This window comes from Zonotrichia albicollis, chromosome 16 (genome assembly GCF_047830755.1).
Source record: "Zonotrichia albicollis isolate bZonAlb1 chromosome 16, bZonAlb1.hap1, whole genome shotgun sequence".
Taxonomy (NCBI): Eukaryota; Metazoa; Chordata; class Aves; order Passeriformes; family Passerellidae; genus Zonotrichia; species Zonotrichia albicollis.
This window is the reverse complement of record NC_133834.1, coordinates 5,559,358-5,579,129: the sequence shown is the minus strand read 5'-3', so window position 1 is coordinate 5,579,129 and position 19,772 is coordinate 5,559,358. Positions and strand designations below refer to the sequence as shown.

At 46.6% G+C, this 19,772-nt stretch overlaps 2 protein-coding genes and 1 long non-coding RNA gene across 7 annotated transcripts in view; 2 read left to right on the top strand and 1 right to left on the bottom strand.

Annotated features, from left to right (window-relative positions):
* LOC113459334 (uncharacterized) overlaps positions 1-19,772 on the bottom strand; it is a 30,469-nt gene that overhangs the window by 6,752 nt on the left and 3,945 nt on the right. For 3 of the 5 annotated variants that reach the window (XR_012582870.1, XR_012582874.1, XR_012582873.1), the window contains exons 1-2: positions 2,580-6,279; positions 260-470 (exon numbers count right to left, since the gene is read on the bottom strand). This is a non-coding gene — a long non-coding RNA (uncharacterized LOC113459334). The other 2 variants (XR_012582871.1, XR_012582872.1) reach the window with 2 other exon arrangements.
* On the top strand, positions 30-8,121 carry LOC102060983 (cytochrome P450 2K4). Its single transcript, XM_005487377.3, has 9 exons — positions 30-430; positions 2,588-2,750; positions 2,915-3,064; positions 3,349-3,509; positions 3,953-4,126; positions 4,510-4,651; positions 5,198-5,385; positions 5,874-6,015; positions 6,393-8,121. The coding sequence occupies exons 1-9, from the start codon at positions 233-235 to the stop codon at positions 6,578-6,580; spliced, it is 1,506 nt and encodes a 501-aa protein (XP_005487434.2). The 5' UTR covers positions 30-232; the 3' UTR covers positions 6,581-8,121.
* On the top strand, positions 10,444-18,791 carry LOC102061146 (cytochrome P450 2W1). Its single transcript, XM_005487378.3, has 9 exons — positions 10,444-10,823; positions 12,683-12,845; positions 14,670-14,819; positions 14,902-15,059; positions 15,487-15,660; positions 16,468-16,609; positions 16,998-17,182; positions 17,654-17,795; positions 18,398-18,791. The coding sequence occupies exons 1-9, from the start codon at positions 10,626-10,628 to the stop codon at positions 18,586-18,588; spliced, it is 1,503 nt and encodes a 500-aa protein (XP_005487435.2). The 5' UTR covers positions 10,444-10,625; the 3' UTR covers positions 18,589-18,791.

Genomic DNA, 19,772 nt, shown 5'->3' with positions numbered 1-19,772 from the left:
CCGGTGTTGTAGGTGAAATAAGAGCTCCAGATTATGGTAATCCATGGTTCAGAATAAAAGAGGGTGTTTCATCTAGCAGGAAAATGAAGTACATCTGATCTGAGTGGATGTAAACAAGTCTGCAGAGCCCTTTTCTCTGTGTAAAGCCACTTCCCCAGAAGGTGTGTTCAGGCAATGACAGAAGGGCTATAAAGGGACCCCGAGATGCTCCTACCCTCAGCTGCCTTTGGACATGGCTGTGCAGAGTCTCCTGCAGTACCTGGGCTCCTGCTCGCTGCTCTGTTTGGCAGCAGGGCTCTTTGCTCTCCTTTACTTTCTCTCCAGCTCCAAGAAGTCAGTTTGCAATTTGCCCCCTGGGCCACGACCTCTTCCTGTGATCGGGAACCTGAACGTGGTGGACCTGAAAAAGCCATTCCAGTCGCTGACAGAGGTAGGGGCTGAGCCAGCAGGCAGAGGGAAATGTGCAATTCCTGCAATGAGAAATGCAGCTGGGGAAACAGAGATGTGGTTGTGTTTGCTTTATGTGGAGGGCAGCAATGAGATATGTGGCACACAGGCAGAACAACTTTACCTTCAGAGGTGCACACACACACACACAATTGTATTTATATATATGAATATAACACACACACACTCCTTTCTTTATACACACTTAAGTGTAGACCTCCCACTCCTCACAATCTACTCAAATTGTTGGTGTTTTGAGCCCTTCAAAGGCTGCAGGTAAAAGACTTGTGCTGGGCCAGGTTGCTGCCATCAAGAGATGTCTCACTGCCACCAGACCTCTAGGAAGGAATGGGTGGATGGAAGGGATGAAGCAAGAAAAGGCATCATCCTCACAGCAGAGGGACAAACTTTTTTCCAAAACTAATTACATCTCTGCAATGCTCAGCAGAACTCTGCCTCCCCAGCCCTTCCCCGGCACACACTGCTCAGGATGGTTGAGGACTCAATGCATGGATTTTATATGTCTAGCTAATCAAATTGCTTTTTCTTACACAGCTCCATGGATACTTATATTTCTGAGAGAGAGAGAGAAAAAAAAACCATTTAAATATTAAAAAGCCAGGGGCAATGTTTGTTTTAGAAAGTGTCTGCTGTGTTCCCTCAGGGACCTGGGGACAACTCAGTGGGAATTCAGATTTTATCTGGTTGCTGTAGAGACACTTGAGGTGCTGTGAGGGACCTGTCACATGCCCTGTGTGTGTGCTGCTTGCTGGACACTATGGTGGGGGAAAGCTGGTCCCCAGAGAACTCCTTCAGCCCCTTGAGCATCTGCAGTGGGAGGGCAGACACTGCAGTCCTCCTGTTAGCTGTGGAAGGAAGGGCATCCTGTGTTTCCAAAGCACAGAATTCCTACAGCAGGCACACAGTGCTCATCTGCCCTGATTTATGGGGCAGAGGGTTGTGCACAGATCAGTTCTGATGGGCTTCTGGTCCTGAGCTCCTGGGTATGTTTGAGGATGTCAGTATGAAACTATTTATGAACTATTTTTGGCAGTACTGGGGGATTTTATGATACAAATATCACGTGGCAGCACCAGACTAATTTCCCATAATCTACCAAGGAGCTTTATTTGGGCTTTCAGGCCTGCCACATCCAATACTTGTGCTGCTGAGCAAAACCAGAGGGGCTGCCAAGAAGCACTAATGCAAGGAGATGGCCAAAGGAAGGCTCAGAGCAGCTGTGATTCCCTGCCCCTGGCTCTGCCACTCGCTCTGTGAGCTGCCAGGGATGGAAGAACCAGTGCTAATGTTATCTCCCAAGCCGTCAAACCACTGCTTGATGAAAACAAATTCAATTTGTCTGGTGTAATAACAGGAGCTGCTTCTAATCTGAAATTCAATTTGTGGAATCTATCTAATGCATAGAAAATGGTAAGCCAGGCACATCAGAAACAAGAAGACATTTGGAGGGGATGGCTTGCAGTGTGTTCAAACGAAGCCTAAAATACCAAGTGAATGATTAGCTTGTCAAAGCCACCTTTCAGGGTAACAGATGATTCATTTTTAATTTGCTATAAATGCCTAACACTCCAGTGACATTATCTACCAGAATATGCTTCCTAGTCAGATCCAAGTTTCTGGTGGCCAGCAAGTAATTCCATAATGACTGCAACACTACCCACCTTGCCATAATTAGAGACAAGTGCTGTCCTGAAAGAGAGTTATTGTCTGGCTTTGTTTCTGCAGGGTTTGTGGCTTCAGCCTCAAAGGTGTGTGCATGCCTGCTTGCCTCAGGTCACCAGCACTACAACAAACGGGCCTGCCTGCAGCAGCATTCTCTAGCCAGCCTCCCGAGGTGGTATTGCTGGTCTGCTACTGCAGAACACCACAGGAATGCAGTGGCACTTTACTGACTCCCCTGATTGGGGCAGTGATAGCAGACACCTGGTTGTGCAAACAGGGTGCAAGCAGAGATGCTGGCAATCGATAGCTGCTGCTCACTGCTTGAATTACAGCAGCACCTGGAGACATCAGGCAGGGCTGGGAGGCTCCTTTTGGTCTAGAAACCACCTAGAGTGGCCAGTAGTTGTATTTGAGTCCAGATCAGGTTTTGAATGAACATATTTACTCACCTTGACAGCTCTCCAAGATCTATGGCAGTGTCTTCACGGTGCATTTTGGACCCAGGAAGGTCGTGGTACTGGCTGGATATGAAACCATCAAGGATGCCCTTTTAAATCATGCTGAAGAGTTTGGAGAGAGGGCAGAAATACCCATATTTAGAAAAATGACACAAGGAAATGGTAACTGACCTTTTGCTTGGATAAGTTTTGTCTCTGTTCATTACAGCCTCTCAGCAGAGAGCACTGTCCTCTTACAGATCACTTTTTGTGATCTTAGGAGGCACCAGTGTGTAAGAAAATTTATGAACCACAGGTGCCATAACGATGTTACACATTTATTTTAGGCATAGCATTCAGCCATGGAGAGATGTGGAAAACTATGAGAAGATTTACCTTGTCCACACTGAGAGACTTTGGAATGGGAAAGAGAACCCTTGAGACCCGAATCCTGGAGGAAGTAAATTCCCTTATCAAATATTTTGAATCCTATCATGGTGAGTGTCAAATCTTTCATCCAGAGACAGAGAACAGGTCTAGCAGAACAATAAAGATTAATGAAAGTTTAACTCTGAGCAAATGGTATCTCGTGGTTAAAGTTCAGCATAAAGTGCATTAGGTTATTGAACCAAGGCCTTAAAACACTGAAACAAAATTCCCTGCTATGAATTCTGGGTGGGGAATGAGTTTTCTTTGGGAGCTCAGGACTACATTTCCATAGGAAACCAGACTGAAATGAGCATAGTCATTTTGTCATTTGTTTTCATTGCTTGAAATACAGGGAAACCATTTGATACAAAAATGATACTCAACAATGCTGTATCCAATGTCATCTGCTCCATATTGTTTGGAGAGAGGTTTGAATATGATGATCCAGTATTTCTAACTTTGCTGAAGCTGATAAATCAAAATACTAAGCTGTTGGGCTCCCCTATGGTGCAGGTAAGAGCTTAATTTTACAGTTTTTGGGGAATATCCAGTTTCAGCATTTGTTCTTCTGGCCTCCCACATATCTCTTCTTGAGAACAAGAACATTATCAGCCAGTCAGCCTGTACAGAACACATCTGTGGTTCTGTATCTGCAATGCACAGATTACCAGATTCCTGCACTTTGTCAAACTTATTAGTAAAAAAAACATTTTAAAAAATCCAAACTTCACTAAACAACTTTACCCTCTTTGAAGAGCAGAAGCACAATCCCAAACCTGCCTCCTTGAATTACAGAAGGAACATTCTATTTCTGCAGGAATCCAGAGTTCCTTGGACTGTAGAAGGGGGGAATTACAGCCTCAAATGTCAGGGCATAGGACAAGGGACCAGCAGTGTGATTTGAGATACCAGTATGTGTTCAAAAATGCCAATTAACAGTAAAACTTGTCTTGCAGTTATATAACTTCTACCCATCCCTTGGATTTCTGTCTGGAGCTTCCAAGACTGTGCTACAAAACATCCTTGAATTGAATGCTTTTCTCCAGAAGCTCTTCCAGGAGCACAAAGAGGAGCTTAATGAAAATGACTTAACAGGCTTTGTCGATGCCTTCCTGGTGAAGCAAAAACAGGTACTTTAAAGCTGGGTCCCAGTGCCTTTCTATTCCCTTCTCTTAGCTCTGACTTGACATCCCACGAAGGGGAAATAAGTTCCCACTCAGCACACATAAGGAGGAGATCATCCCAAACCTTCCTGCAAGAATGGTACCGGGATAAACTGTGTTGCAGTAAATAAATTCCAATTCATTGGAATTTTTTCTAATGTCTAGACTTGGGGATTACACATATTCTTGGGACCAGACAAATTCCACACAGCATAGGTCCTAATGCTAAAAGACTAAATATTCAGTTTTCCAGCACATATAAAGTCACAGAAGGCTAAAATGCAGATAAAAATGGTGGCAACACAGTCACACATGGGTATTATTTGCTGCATTATCCCCATGTTTTGAAGGAGTCAAAGAAACCACACACTGCATTCAGCAATGGAAACCTGATGTTTTCAACCCTGGACCTCTTTGCTGCTGGGACTGAGACCACATCCACAACTGTGCGCTGGGGGCTGCTGCTGATGATGAAATACCCAGAAATTCAGAGTAAGGAGGACACATCTCTTGTACAATTTTTTGTTGCATGCTTAAGGCTTTGGTTGTAGAAGGGAGCGGAACTCATTCAGTGCTGCCTAGAGTAATTATTCTCAGTGCTCTGAGAGAGACAGCAAACGTTGACTTTACAAAGGAATTTTATTCAGCTGGATTGCAATAAACCAGCCCAGCCAAGTGGGAGAGGCTGAGGGGCAGCCTACAGACACAGTAAAGCTCCTGGTAATTCACCTGCAGGCTATGGGCTTACGTCACTCAAGGTCTCCTCAGGAGCTGATTCTGATCTGGTTTCTGTTGGAGGTTATGGGGTAACAAAGGTGTGTAATGAGAGTCAGGCATGAGGTGGACTGTCGTGAGTCCATTCAAGCTGCCTTAGCCTCACAACAAACCTGAAGGAACCCCACCATGCTCTGACGTACCCACTTCTGCCCTTCCCAGATATTTACAGCTTTCCCTTTTCCTCATTTCTGCCAAACTGGCAGCCATTTCAGTTACAAGATGAGATTGTTATCAGCTTCTTAATCCTTTCCTCCCTCCAAGGAAAGATTCAGGAAGAAATGAACCATGTCATTGAACCAGGAGAGCTGCCTAAGTTGGAGGACAGGAAAAAAATGCCTTACACAGAAGCAGTAATACATGAAATACAAAGGTTTGCCAATATTGTCCCCATGGGCGTATCCCGATCGACTCCCAGAAATGTGAATTTCCGAGGCTACGAGATTCCTAAGGTGAGCTCTGAGGCTGCCAGCTTGGGCTGCACAGATTCCTCACAGCTTTCTTTAAAGCAGATGAAGAAACACATAAATAACTAAAGACACAGTGATGCATGGTTTAGTCTGTGCTGTGACCCTTTGTCTTAGATCCAGGATAATTACTGTAAACATACAATGGATTGTGGTCTGGTACAGTTGTTTGAATCATGATTAACCAGAGATTTAATTAAATCACACTAGTTTGAATCTTTTTATGTCAAATGTGGGACCTCTACCCCAGCACCTTTGTTGAAAGATCTGACTCTGTAAGAAAGGAATGTTTTGTGGTCCAAAAATTAAAACAGCAGTTACTGAAAACAGACAGAGCCACGATGGGGCAGAGAATCATTCCCCAGTTCTATTTGTCAAGTCTTATTTGCCCCTTCACATTAGGAAAAAGAACACAGTCTGTCTCATGTAAGGGAGTGATCTCCTGTTCCATGAGTTTCTTTGATCCCTTTCAGGGTACTGAGATTATTCCACTGCTGACCTCTGCTCTGAATGACGAGTTACACTGGAAAACCCCGCATCAGTTCAACCCTTCCCATTTCCTTGATGCCAATGGGAACTTCATTAGGAGAGAAGCATTTATTCCATTCTCCATAGGTAAGAGGGGTGTGGGTGCAAGGCTAATGGCAGTTCCCCCTGATTTCAGGAAAAGTATGAAAGCCAGGGACACAGAATAGAGGGTAAAGGATTTCTAGTCATTTCTCCTATCCACCATTGCTGTAGGTAACCACCTCTTCTTTGGGAGAGATGGGAGACATGGATTTACTCACAGTCACTGAACAATTTCATACATCTACAGACTTCTGTGTAGTTTGAGACCAAATCAGTAGCACTCTAATATACACAGAGAAGAAAGGGAAAATTTCCTACCTCAGCAGCCTGCTCTTCAGACTGTACCTCCTGCTTAGAAGGTCTCAGACATCAACACTAACAGTTACAGAGCTGACCATTAACTTCTCCCTGGTTGTTTTCAGGGAGAAGGGCTTGCCTTGGTGAAGGACTGGCCAGGATGGAGCTGTTCCTCTTCTTTTCGGGCTTGCTCCGCAGATTTGTTTTCCAGCCTCCTCCAGGAGTGGAGAAGTCAGACCTGGATCTCACTGCTGATGTTGGCTTCACCTTGACTCCCATGCCTCACCTGGTCTGTGCTGTGCCCTGTGAATGATCAAACAGCACAGCATTAGAGTAGTGAACACTTCAAGCTTTAAAGCAAATCTAGCTACAGTGGGGAAAAGCTGTCCCTGAGCTTTAGGGGAAGGAAACACCAGGCACTGTTATTTTATGTTTTCTCATTCGTGACGTCCTCTCCAACAGCTCTTGCAATGTCTGTATAATGCAAAGCCTTCAGACAGCTCTGAGTTCTGTTCTCAGAAACTGTGATTCATTCCTGGAACAGCACATCAGAGATGCTGTTCTCAGGGCAGTTTGAAAGAGTGAAATGCCTTCAGACCTCCTCTGTAGATGTAACCCATCAGAGCTCTCCCCTGGCAGCCTCCATGGGGGATTTCTCAGCCCAAAGTCCAAGCCCTACAGCAAAGCTGATTATAAGTGGCCCAGCTGGAGACAAGAGACACTCAAAGGATCTGGAAATCTCCTCAGGATGGTTGTTCAGCTGAGCCTCAGACTGAGCTTCCATTGTGCCACACAACCTGCCTTATCTTTATTACAGAGTCCCAGACACAAGGGTGTAACACAGGCTGATGCCAAGACCCAGGCACAGGACAGTTATCAGAAAACATCTAAGTGCTTTGGGAAATGGGTTCTTTCCACCTCACACCAGGCACTTCATGCTGAACAGCCCATTTATGATGGGGCCAATTGAGCAGCTTTCTGCTTCTGCAGAAATACCTAAGAAAGGCATTTCTACCACTCCCTCACCTCTCCTGGCTTCATGCTGGCTCTGGCACTTGTCCAATCCCTTATTAGGCCATCTTGGATCCCTAAGCTGGCAGAAAATGAGCAGCCATGGCAAGGGAAGAGTTTCTGAATCAGCTGAAGCGATACCAGCCTGCGGCAGGGCAGTGGAGCTGGGGCTGGGCAGGGACTGCCACGCTCCAGCAGAGAGCTGGGAGAGGCTCAGCCCCTGCTCCCTGCTCCACCTGCACCTCAGGGGCTGTACTCGCTCTGCAGATCTTCTCTACCCTTCACAGAGAGAAAGGATCCTTCAGGGGATGAATCAGCTGCCATAAGGTTGTCATTTCTCACCTCTGCACTGACTGCAGGGTGAACTATCATCCACAGACTCTTAATTCCAAACTTCAGTCTCAATTACCGGGGTATTGTGATGAATAGGTCCATTCGACTGAAAATGGGGCATAAAACTGAAATTACTGTTGTTTAAAGCTGAGCTGTGTGCAAATGGAAGGAAAGAAAGGAGAAAGAATCTGAAGGGATGACAAAGTATGGCGGCCTCTGGCTAAGACTCTCCTCACTAGCTTCAGTTCACACAACTAAAGGCAGCTCTCATCCAGTGATTCTGCACCTTCCACTTGTGCTTGGTCAGGGCTGTACCACAGACCCAGCTCCAGCTCCTGGGCTCAGCTCAGGGAGTGCTCTGTGACAAGGAAGCCTCTGCTGCTGTGCTTGCCTGCGTTTGTTTTGCTGTTGCTCTGTTTGCAGTCCAACTACTGCAAGCCTGACCTTATCACCTACTTAATCATTAAATATTTTGTTCTGTTGCTGTTGATCTATCTGGTGTGACAGTATGCAGTTGATTTCAGGTCAAACTGATAAAGCCGGGCTGCACCACCTTCAATACCCCTCCACGAGAGAGGTGAGCACAGGGATCCGTGGGCAGCCTGCAGCCAGGACATGTTCAGCAGCACAAAGAGTGACAATACTGACAGCCACAAACACCTCAAAGGAAATATTCCATGGATTCCATGGATTTCTAAAAAAAAATTCCATGGATTTCTAACTCCAGAAAATCCCAATTGCTGTGTGAGGCAGGACGTGGCTCTGCAAAGCTCTCTGCTGTGGCCCCTTTCAGTGGTTCCTGTGTCTCCTGCCCTTGCTTACAAGGAACCTATCTCAGTAAAAGCCAGCAGGAATTATCCAAGGCTGCACTGCTAGTGAAGAATGGGACTGGCAGGGGAGGCGCAGAGATTGTGGGGCATTTCAGTTAAAGGATGCAGGGCTGGTGTTTTAGTGGCCCAGGCTGGCTGACTGGCAGTGGTGGGGTTGCCTTTAGGTGGCCAATACCCAACATTCCACATCCTCACCAGTACCACCAGTTACAAGCAGTGGCAGAATGCCACACGGGCACAAGGGATGGAGAACAACTGGGCCAGGAGCACCTTGAGGGGCCTGGCTGCCCCAGGAATGCACCCAGAGCAGTGTCAGTGCCTGGCAGGTGCTTTGTGCTCGGCTCTGTGTGCTCAGGCAGGGCAGCACGTAGCAGTTCGGCTCTGGAGTGAAACACAAAACACGTACCAGACACATCAGTGAGACAGGAATTTCTTGTCATCGCAAGACTTTTACTTCCCTTTGTCATTTTAATGCATTGCACTCAGAGCCTGCCTTGGAAAACAACCACAATACACTCCCCCTGGCTTTTCAGAGATAATTTAAGTCTCTTTCTGAAAGGCCTTTTTATGAGTTCAGAGGCTCCCAGGGCAAGGTGAAATACCAGGAGAGCAGCAGCAACATGTTACTTTTGCCCTGCAGGGTGCTGCTGGTCCAAGAAAACCCTGCAGGAACAAACATTTTGCCCAGGCACAGAGCATGTGTCATTGCAAGTCCTCATGGCAGTGCCCACGTTGTGCATCCTGTGCCAGCCATGTTCCTTCCTGCCTGTCTTTACAGCCCCTCTGCCTCTTAGCTCATGGAGCAGGCAGGGCTGAGTCATCCTAGGCATGCTCTGGGGGAAAACGTTGCCTCCAGCCCATTTCTTGGAAGCTAATAAAAAAATAAATCTCAGAAATGTTGCAACACACTTGCTGCTCCTGCTTCTGGGTGGCTGTTGTGCTGCAACATCTCCTCACCACACAGGCAGCTCTGGTGAGTGCCCAGCAGCTGTTTGCTCCAGGACCCTGCTGACCATGCCCCACTCTGGATCACATCCACTTCCTTCCCTGCCTGCTTTGCATTTACAAGGCTAAGGACCCATATTTACTGAATAATGGCCTTTATATGATCTAACCTTTGGACAAATGTACCTTTAGCCTTGTGTTTCCTCATCATGTAAGACAGCTCTTTCTTCCCTGAGTGATTGTATTCCTTTGGCTGGTTATGCCAAACTTCCTCCTGAAAACCACTGTGCAACAACTAGGTAACCTCAATTATTTTCTAAGCAAGGCTTAAGCCTTAATAAGGGATGCAAGCTTCAGGTGTTTAGTATCTTTGACTAAAAATCATTTCATTCTCCTGTCTTGTTCCCCTTCTGGAGCCTGCCAGGTCAGCTGGCTTCATTAATTTCGTTAACTTCTTCCCTCTATCCCCTAGAAGCTGCTCTCACAAAATGAAGTCCTCCCAGAAGTTTCAAATCTAATTTTGTCTTGCCATTGCACTCATGAATCCACTCATGATCACTTGATCCAAGCTAATTTTCTGTGGCTAGCTATTACATGTCTTCCACCTCAGACACAAAGTCTGAAATCACATCCCTCCCGGGCAGTTCAGAGCTGACTTTATGAAGAAGTTTATGGGCTACAACCCCCCAGGGATAGCTGGGCTTTACCATTATTAACAACCTTTGATCTCCACTTGACATCAAGACAGCCAAAGTCTCCTGTAAAACTACTGATATTTTTCTCTAGTAACATGGAGATCTCAAATCCTACCTAAGCCTGAATCTGGAGGTTCTAATAGGATTCCAAGAGCCTTTTTATTTCCCTGTGTCAGCAGAGTGCTTGGAGGGTCATAGTACTGCTAATGAAGGACCTTGAGGTCTCAGGGAGGAGGAGGTTATAGAGGAATGCCAAGCACCTTTTCCCATGTATATGTTCTTGCACACACATGCATGGGTTTGTAATTTGAAACTCTCTTTACTTCTGGACAGGCTTTGCAAACTGCTTAGACCACATTCTCTGAGGTGTTTAAAGAGGGTGGAGTATGCAGTATTTATTTAGGTACTCTACAAACCTTAATAAGAATTGAGTGCTTGTAGCAATTGCAGAGAGCAAACAGAGAGCCAGCTGGCAGAAACTGAACAGTGCCACTGCATTTTTATTGCTTCTAACCCCAAAAACCAGATTATTACTAAAAAAAAAATGTCTTTTTTAATTTCATTTCTCTCTGATCCTGCATTACTTTGTCTGCTGTGTGCAGCAGTATTATTAGCTGTAGTCTATTTTTCAACTGGCTATAAAAATTCAGCTTTTAAATTACCTCCTGGTCCAACTCCTCTTCCGATCATTGGTAACCTGCACTTGGTGGATCTTAGAAGGCAAGATAAATCACTAATGAAGGTAGGACAAAAAAACCCTAACCCAGACCCTCATAGATTTTAAAGTTGCCTGGGATGTATCAGTGAGAATTTTTTGTCTTTTTTAATTCAAAATAATTGTGAAGGTGTGAAAATTGCTTTATGATATCTTTCTGGGCTTCTTCTAGTCAATGTCTGTGTTGGTGCAATGTAATTTAGGAGCAATCAACCATTAAAAAAAGACCTCTGGGTAATATGGGATTTCTTCATGTAATTGTGGTGATGTACATGAAGTCTATAATGCTTGTGGGATTTGAAATATTAATTTGACAGGTTGGACACCCAGAAATCTTTTAAAGCATTAGAATATAACTAACATAAATTAAATTGCTTCCCTCTCCTATGCCCCAGAGATCTGGCAAAGAGGAATTCCACAATGCAGTGACCCCAAAACTGCCGCGGAGAGGCCAAATCCAGACTCTGCACTGCAAAATCCCTTTCCCTCTGGATGAATGGGACATGCAGTAAAGTCTAGATGGCAGTGCAAGGGAGAGATGGGAAAGCTGTGCTGAGGAACAGCACAATGAGCTGTGAGCTCTTCCAGTAACCTGTAATTAAGAAAACTTACCCCTCTGTTTGCAGGATGAGGCTGCTGCCGGGCATTCCCGCCTGGCTTTAGGAGATGGTTCCTTTGGGGATGGCTCCCTTTGGGGATGGTTTCCTCAGGGATGGCTCTCTTCAGGGATGGCTCCTTTGGGGCTGGCTCCCTTGGGAATGGTTCCCTCGTGGATGGCTCCTCTGGGGATGCTTCTCTTGGGGCAGGCTCCCTTGGGGATGGTTCCTTTGGAGATGGCTCCCTTAGGGACGGCTCCCTCAGGGATGGTTCTCTCAGGGATGGCTCCCTTGGAGCTGGCTCCCTTGGGGATGGCTCCCTAGGGGTGATTCCCTTAGGCTGGTTTCCTCGGGGACGGCTCCTTCAGGGATAGCTCCCTTGGGGATGGTTCCTTGGGGCTGACCCACGCTGGGGTCACGGAGAGAGTGAGCAAACAGGCAGGGGGGTTCACAGCCGGGTGTCCACAGCTCCTGTGACACCCATGCTCAGCAAACAAGGGCTGTGCTGCCACGGGGCGAGGCCCCAGCACCTGGAGCTGTTATGGGCAATGTCAGGGTTGGGGTCAGTTTACCCAGCAGGGCTGGGCAGACGCTGCTGCAGCCTCTGAACGGCGCTTTGGAAATACCTCCGCGTGCTTATGTCCCTTACTGGGCTGTGCTTGGTATTGTCTGTGTTTGCCTTGGCTTTGGGATCTCTCCAGAGAGGTTATCCCTCCATCTCACCCCACAGAGGGCAAAGAATGGTGTTTGCATGAAGCCGCTGGCACTGACTGGGGTTTGTTGGGTGGGCAATGAAGGGTGCCCCCATTGTCCTGTGAAAGAGACACTGCTCCTCTCATAGCAGGATGCAGGAGTGCCTTAGTACATCAGGAGCATCAGACCAAAGCTTTCCTCTGTGACAGCATCATTATTTGCACTGAATAATCTTCTCTTGTTTGGTCTTTATCCAGTTTACCAACTTTAGCTGCCATTTGAGGTCGAGTCTTCAGAAGGGTTTTTTTTTGTCTTTCGTTTCTTTTCTCCTTAACAGCAAAACCAGATTAGTGATGCACTGATGGGGGTGGGGGCTCTTTCATGGCAAGAAGTCTGAATTCCATACAGATGCCAACAAGGAATCTGTACAAAATGCCTCATGTTTGACCATGATGAGCTCTGGCTCACAGGTGCCTTTCTGCAGGTGGTGGCTCTGCAGGACACCAGAATGAAAAATGTCCTCTCAGACAGCACGAGGTGCTGCTCCATGCACTCTCCCTCCCTTCCTGACCATCACAGCTCGCCTCTTTTTTTCAGCTTGCAGAAAAATACGGTCCCATCTTCACCCTGCACTTTGGGTTCCAGAAAGTTGTGGTGCTGACCGGGTACGAAGTTGTGCGAGAGGCGCTTGTGAACTACACAGAGGAGTTTGTAGACAGACCATCCATCCCAATATTTGACCAAATTCAGAACAAAAATGGTACTAGAGCAATGAGGGGGGGGTGGAAGGGACAATGCTGTTGCTTAGTGCCCATGATGATGATGATGATGAGGCACAGCCCAACTGTGCATCCTTGGAGCCCAGCTTTTAAACATCCCCTTCTGAAGCCAAGTGACAGCAAACATTTGGCTTTCCCTGCACGCAGTGGCTCCTGGCTTTCCATCATTTCTGCTGATGCACTTGCAGCCCGTCCATATCCAAAGAGTTGAGGGGTGGGAGGAGTGGGATTTTGAAGGCACTGTGGTAACTCCGGGGTTAATCTCTGTGCGATGTTGGTGTGAGCAGCTCGCTGTCACCACTGGTTTATGAACCCTCCTCACGTTTCCAGGAGACTTTGGACTACCTGGCTTGGCTGCTGGGAGCTGTCGGGTTTTTCCTTTCTCCCACTGCCTTTGTCCTGTCAGTTCCCACACCTTTGCCTCCCCACAAAAGTCCTCAGGTTGTCCAGCCCGAAACAGCTTCAGAAGCACGAGGCTGAGGCTGGAAATTCAGCCCTACAAACAATCCCATAGTTTTTCCACCCCTGACTATTTCAGAGGACTTCTTGCTTTGTCCATCCTCTGCTTCATGTAAGGCTTTAGCTGGGAGAACAAAAGGCAGCTTTATATGTTGGTCACAGGCTGAAGTTGGGATTAGAACTAGAAATTAAATTACCCAGCCATAATATCAATAGATTAATTTATTACTACATAAATAAAAGGAATCAATGAGGAAAAAGGTATTTTTTAGAGCTGATTTACATGTAAAACATCCCTGTGGGACAATATCAGTATTGCACTGTAAGTCCTTTCACATTAACCTTCTCAGCCCAAGTCTGAGGCACTTAGAGGTACCCAGAGATGAAAGCTATCATTGTTGTTAAGCAGCAATGGTCACAAATTTTCCCATTAAACATTTTTTCTTCAGAAAGTGCCAATTTGTTGACTGTGAAGATGGTCTCAGAAAAGGAATGATCCAGATGAAATTGCATAAATTAAAGAAAAATTAAAAATTGAAGTTTAGAAATTTGCTCTGACATTTTTAGAGCAAAAAGTTTTGCTATCCAAAATTAAAATTATACTGCTTTAAAACAGAAAAGCAAACCATATTTAAAAGCCTCACAGCCACGATGAAGATATGAAATCCATTCAGCTTTTCAACTGACCACAATCTGAGATAGTTTTTGGAATATTGACCCGACTTTTTCTTTACAGCACTCTGACAGGATGAAATACCCATCCCTGCTTGGAGGTGCTAGAGATCATCGTGGCATGAGCTCAGAAACCTCCACAAAAATGTCAGTATTTTCATCACTGCTGAAAATACAGCACTGCTGGGAATCTCCATAAAACACTTGAGGGTTGAGGAGACTGAATTATCCCATCCCACACAGTTAAATTACCTTTATGACTAGAATAGGATGAAAAGATAAGCTTCAGACACACAAGGTGCTTGAGGCCCTAGAGTTGCAACCAGCAGGGTCACAAATGTCCCGTGACAAACTCTAACCAACATCTCCCCCCAGCTCTACAGCCAACCCATACTGGTCTGAAAGCCACACCTGCCCATCTGCCACTCAGGAGAGGACTGGGGTAACTGGGCTGGGAGGGAGTTTGCTTTTCCCAAGCTGCAGCTCAGTGAGGATGGAGCTGAGAGGATACAGGGATGAGGCACACAGAAAGGGGAGACCTTCAGTCCCTAAATCCGTGTGAAAACATGCAGCAGAAACACCTGGGGAGCTCCGTGCTCACCCAGTGCCCTGTTTGGTTTGATGTGGGGGCTCCTCTGTGCCTGAGCCCAGCACATTTCTCATGGGCTGCCCAGGTCTGTTCTTCTCCATCGGGGAGCTGTGGAGGACAACGCGCAGGTTCACCGTGTCCAGCATGCGCAACCTCGGCATGGGCAAGCAAATGATAGAGGGCAGAATCTTTGAGGAGCTCCACTTCCTCATTGAGATGATCAAATCCTTCAAAGGTGAGCTGGGGACCGTCCTGGGGCTCGGGTGTGTCACAGCTGCTCCACATCTCACAGCTTCCCCACCCTGTTCCTGCTGCAGGGGAACCTTTCAGCCTGCCCTCCTTCAACTGCGCGCCCATCAACGTCACCTTCATCATGCTCTTTGGGGACAGGTTTGACTACAAGGACCCAACATTCCTCACTCTCCTAAGGCTCATAGATGAAATCATGATTCTTCTGGGATCACCAAATTTAAACGTAAGTAAACTGTCCCACACATAAACACTTTTTTACGTGAGCCAACCGTAGGGTGTGGCTCACATAACTTTACCTCAGCAGTTTTCAGACGTTCAAAACCAGCCATTACACCTAAAACATGACAGTTCTCCACATGCCACTTGGGTCACTAAAATCTGCTGCCAGATTCCCATTACCTACTTTCCTTCTGACCCATCCTGCACATCTGTGTGGAGCTAAAATGAGATCTGAACCATGGTTTCTTTAGCTTAGGAAAATCTGCCTGGGAAGTCCCTGGGACACTGAGATATTGCTACTAAAGACAAAACCCAACTGATTCATTGGCCCTTAGGAAAAAAGCTGTTTCAGCATGTGCCAAGGGGATTCTGTGTGATTCTGTGTGGTATTTCTGCAGGCCTAATGCTTCTCTTTTTAAATTTCTCATTAGTATTTCAATTTCTACCCGTTCCTTGGATTTCTTTTCAAAACCCACAAGATTATGCTCAAGAAAATTGAAGATGTGCGTGCCATTTTAAGGCAATACATGAAGGCCAGCAGGGAGGACATCAATGAGAACAGTGTGAGGAGCTACATCGATGCACTGATATTCAAGCAACAAGAGGTATTGGGCTGCTTAGCTCTGTTGGCTGTTGGCAATGTCTCCTTTGGATTTTCTAGCTAAAAGAGTTGCTGAGTCTTGATTTCAGTCATGTTGTGTAAATCTATTGAAATCCATGCTGTTACTCCAGCGGTACTTAAATCAGATGTGAAACACTTACAATTGGTACATTTTTCTATCAAAATTAAGACACAAAAGCTACTCTCAGTCCACTCCTGAAATAGTAGCGCTAATAATGTGAGATCAACCACTCACTCGTAATAGAAAATGCATGAATTCACATGAAAGCTGACTCTGCCTTTCTTTTTATGAAAACAAATCAATTAATCATTGATACTGTTGCTCCATCAAGAGGAATGATCCCCTTAAAGAACTTGAATGATAAATCATCAGTACAAGTCCTAAACCTGCCCTGCATCTCACTTTGCAGAGGCTCGGCAGTTTCACACATCAGTTGGTTTCATTCAACACAAAATACTTGGGCTCTGAGCTTTTTCTTCTTTCCAGCTGGATCCAGGCTGACCTTAGGCACTAAGAATTCTACTCAGCTAAGTGGAGGAGGAGTTATCACAGCTCTATAGCCCAGGCAGGAATGGCCTGAAAGGTGATTTTAAGTGCCTCCAAACCTTCCACCTGTGGTGCTCCAACTCTGGTGGATGCTGTGCATTCAAGATCAGGTCTATTTTATCACTCAGTTCACAAACACAAGACCACAGCCAGCTGTGCAGTAGGTTATGCAGCATTTCCTGAGCTTGCTGAATACTCAGACTGATGGTTTTATGACTTTTCTTACCTCTTATGTTTTTCAAGGAGAAGCACAAGAAAGACAGCCTCTTCCATGATGACAACTTAATGGCATCCATACTTGACCTGGTCATGGCTGGAACAGAGACCATTGCCACCACGCTCCAGTGGTCCATCCTGCTCATGATGAAATACCCAGAGATTCAAAGTGAGCAGCTTTTACCTACTCCATCCATGGCAAGGTGAAATGAAGAGGCCTGGCCTCAGATCCACAGCAGCTCTTTTGCCTGAAGAGCTGAATCCTAGCTCTCCTCTGTGATAAACTGCTAATGTAACTAGGTGTTTATCAAAGTCACAATAAAACAGCCCTTTTGACTTGCTAGGAGAGAGGATGGGTCGAGATCAGAGTATGATGCTGCAGAAAAAACCCACCCACACACCTGAATTAAACACAGAGCAGAGAAACCCATATTGCTGCTGTAAGAATCCTCTCTCTTTTCAAACTCTGGAAAAATGGGGTTTTTTTCCCTAAACCAAATCTAAGGAGGGAGTTGGCTTCCTTGCTGGGACACATCCCTTTTGTTTGTTCCTTCCAGAAAAGGTCCAGGAGGAGATTGGGAGAACAGTGAAGGCTGGGAGCTGGGCCACGTACGAGGACAGGAGGAGGATGCCCTACACCAACGCGGTGCTGCACGAGGTGCAGAGGTTCATCACCCTCCTGCCACACGTGCCCCGCTGCACTGCTGTTGACACCCACTTCAGGGGCTACTTCCTGCCCAAGGTAGGTATCTGCTGCCTCCCAGGAACACAAAACCCTCCCCAGATCCACCACTGCCACTGGAGAATGGTTTCTTAGAGAGAATTACACGACAGAGTCCAAAACCAGCCTCAGAAGGGTTTCTATACCGAGCCCAGAGTTGTCATAGGACTCAGTCCAGTCCCCCTCATGCTCAGGACTTCCTTACTCCGTGAGCAGCCCTGGTTTACCTCCTTGCTGCCATCTGCACAGTGAAGGATCTGCCAGAGAATTGCAGGATCTTACCTTCCACTTGAGGTTTTCACAGCACCCTGTGGGGTTTGGCTTCAGTCCTTGGCACTAGTGGGAAAATCTCACTGATGTCTCTCTGCTGGATGATGGGATAAAACCCTCATGGTCTCCACCTACCCCAGGTGGGGCAAATCTGGGACACCAAAGCCTGTGTGAGAAAATGAACCAAAACAATCTCTGTGCCTTTGTGTACTTTTCTTCCAGGGTATAATTGTAATCCCATCCCTTACCTCAGTGCTGCTGGATAAGACACAATGGGAGACACCACATCAGTTCAACCCCAACCACTTTCTCGATGCTGAAGGGAATTTTGTAAAGAAAGGAGCTTTCCTGCCTTTCTCCACAGGTAACTAAAGGGCTGACCTGCATAGAGCTGGGGCTGTGGCAGGACCACTTCATTACAACACACACTAATGAGTCTTCATGCCTAAACGCTGCCCCTAACTCAGTCAATAAGCAACCAGACAAGTGAATGGAATCAATTGTTCCGCATCTGGGCAAATGGCTGCTCTCAGAGCACAGCTCTCCCACTGGTAAATATAGCACAAAGAAGGGCAGTAAAAAAAGCACACCTTTATCTAAAAGTGGTATATGAGGATAAATTCCACAGGAAAACGAGTTTCAACTATTCTACTTTGGAAGGAGGTGGGATTCTTCTATCAGGCTGCTTTCCAAAAGAAAGGGTTAAAGATGCTGAGAGGGTTGGAAGAGCTAAGGAGAGGAGAGGGCACACATAAATGTGCAATAAAACTGCAGGATGCCTGTAGCCTGTGACAAAAGAGAACAGACAGAAACCTTCAGCAGCACAGGCCCCTCTACTCCAAAATGCTTTAGTGCATTTCAAGGTTTCTTTCCTACTCCCATTGCAACATCTCAGATGCTAAATGTCCATGGCAAACATTCCAGTTGGATTTTCCCATGAGGTGAACTCTCTGTTTGCACCCGCAGGGCGGCGGAACTGCATCGGGGAAAGCCTGGCCAAGATGGAGCTCTTTGTCTTCTTTGTCGGGCTGCTCCAAACATTCACCTTCCGACCCCAGCCGGGAGTTTCAGAGTCTGACCTGGACCTCACCGTCCCCCAGACAACTTTCACATTGAGGCCTCAGCCCCAGGCAACCTGTGCTGTCCTGAGGGAATAAACACGGCCTTGTCCCAGAGCTTTGGGGTCCAAGAACCCAGATTTGCTCAAACTCACCATCTCCTACCCTGCCCCAGCACCACATCCCCTTCCCACTGCCTCCATCCACCCCCTGCACTGCTCCATCCTCCCAGGGCTGCTCTTGGCTCCTGTGCCCTGGGGGAGATGCAGACACAGCCATGGTGCTGCCCATCACACCCCACTTCTCAAGATGTGCACGGAGCTGCTGAAGGGACCAAGCTGCTGCTCTGGCGCAGGGGATGCAACCCATGAGCAGCAGAACACTGAGGTTACCCTCCTGTCACAGAAATCTGCCTGGAATCCTGAGGAAAAACAACCCACAGTTTGGTGGAAGCTGCAGAGAGACACGGCGGGTCACAGGCTTGAGCCATCCATAGGCACCTCCTGAGCTTCCACAGCTCACAGCAAAATCCTGCCAGGATTCCACCCACCAGGCAGCCAAGCCAAACGCCAAGAGTGAAAAAATTGATGGGTCCAGGTTTGAGGACTAAATCTGCCTGGGAACAGTGTCCTGGAAGATGCCCCAGAGGCTGCAAACCTGTTCAGAGAAGCAAATGCTGGAGCCAAGCTCAACACTGCTCCCCAGTTGGAACAAAACAGGAGCTGCATTCCTGAGTTTGCAATTTAAATCATGAGGCCACATGAGATTTGCACCAGCATCCGGTCATAAAGGGCTAATGACACAAAAATAAACTATACCCACTGCTAGTTTGACACATCTCTGTCCTTCCTGACCTTGTTAAACAGCAGCAAAGAGTGTTCCCTCTCTTCAGATATCCTGGTTAATGTTACCCTACACCAGCAGTCATTCTGTGTTTGGGATGGTCTGGCCTTTGGAACCAGCCATGCAATTCCCCTGAAAAGGCAGTCTAATTTCACAGTGCTTGTTTTGCACACACACATGGACAGAGAATGGGGATCAGGGATTAAAGCAGAGCTGGTTTTGGTTGGCTTCCTCTCCTCTGTAGCTCAGCCTGGCTGTTGTCTCTATCTCACTCTTACATGCCATCATATTCCACAACCTTATTCCAGCTGAGGCAATTTCCCATCCATTTACCTGCTGTGACTTCCCACTCCTCCACATGCATTTTCTTATCAAGTGCTTTATCATATTGTTTGTTTCCCCTTCATGGGAACCCAATAAAGTTTTAATCCCATGTCCTC

Bases quoted from the DNA above. Each gene is read 5' to 3' on its own strand.
- LOC102061146 (XM_005487378.3), top strand. From the start codon at position 10,626: ATGTCTTTTTTAATTTCATTTCTCTCTGATCCTGCATTACTTTGTCTG. The intron at 15,060-15,486 runs GTAAGTAAACTG...ATTTCTCATTAG, and splicing joins TGGGATCACCAAATTTAAAC to TATTTCAATTTCTACCCGTT. The intron at 17,796-18,397 runs GTAACTAAAGGG...TTGCACCCGCAG, and splicing joins TTTCCTGCCTTTCTCCACAG to GGCGGCGGAACTGCATCGGG.
- LOC102060983 (XM_005487377.3), top strand. From the start codon at position 233: ATGGCTGTGCAGAGTCTCCTGCAGTACCTGGGCTCCTGCTCGCTGCTC. The intron at 3,065-3,348 runs GTGAGTGTCAAA...CTTGAAATACAG, and splicing joins ATATTTTGAATCCTATCATG to GGAAACCATTTGATACAAAA. The intron at 5,386-5,873 runs GTGAGCTCTGAG...GATCCCTTTCAG, and splicing joins GAGGCTACGAGATTCCTAAG to GGTACTGAGATTATTCCACT.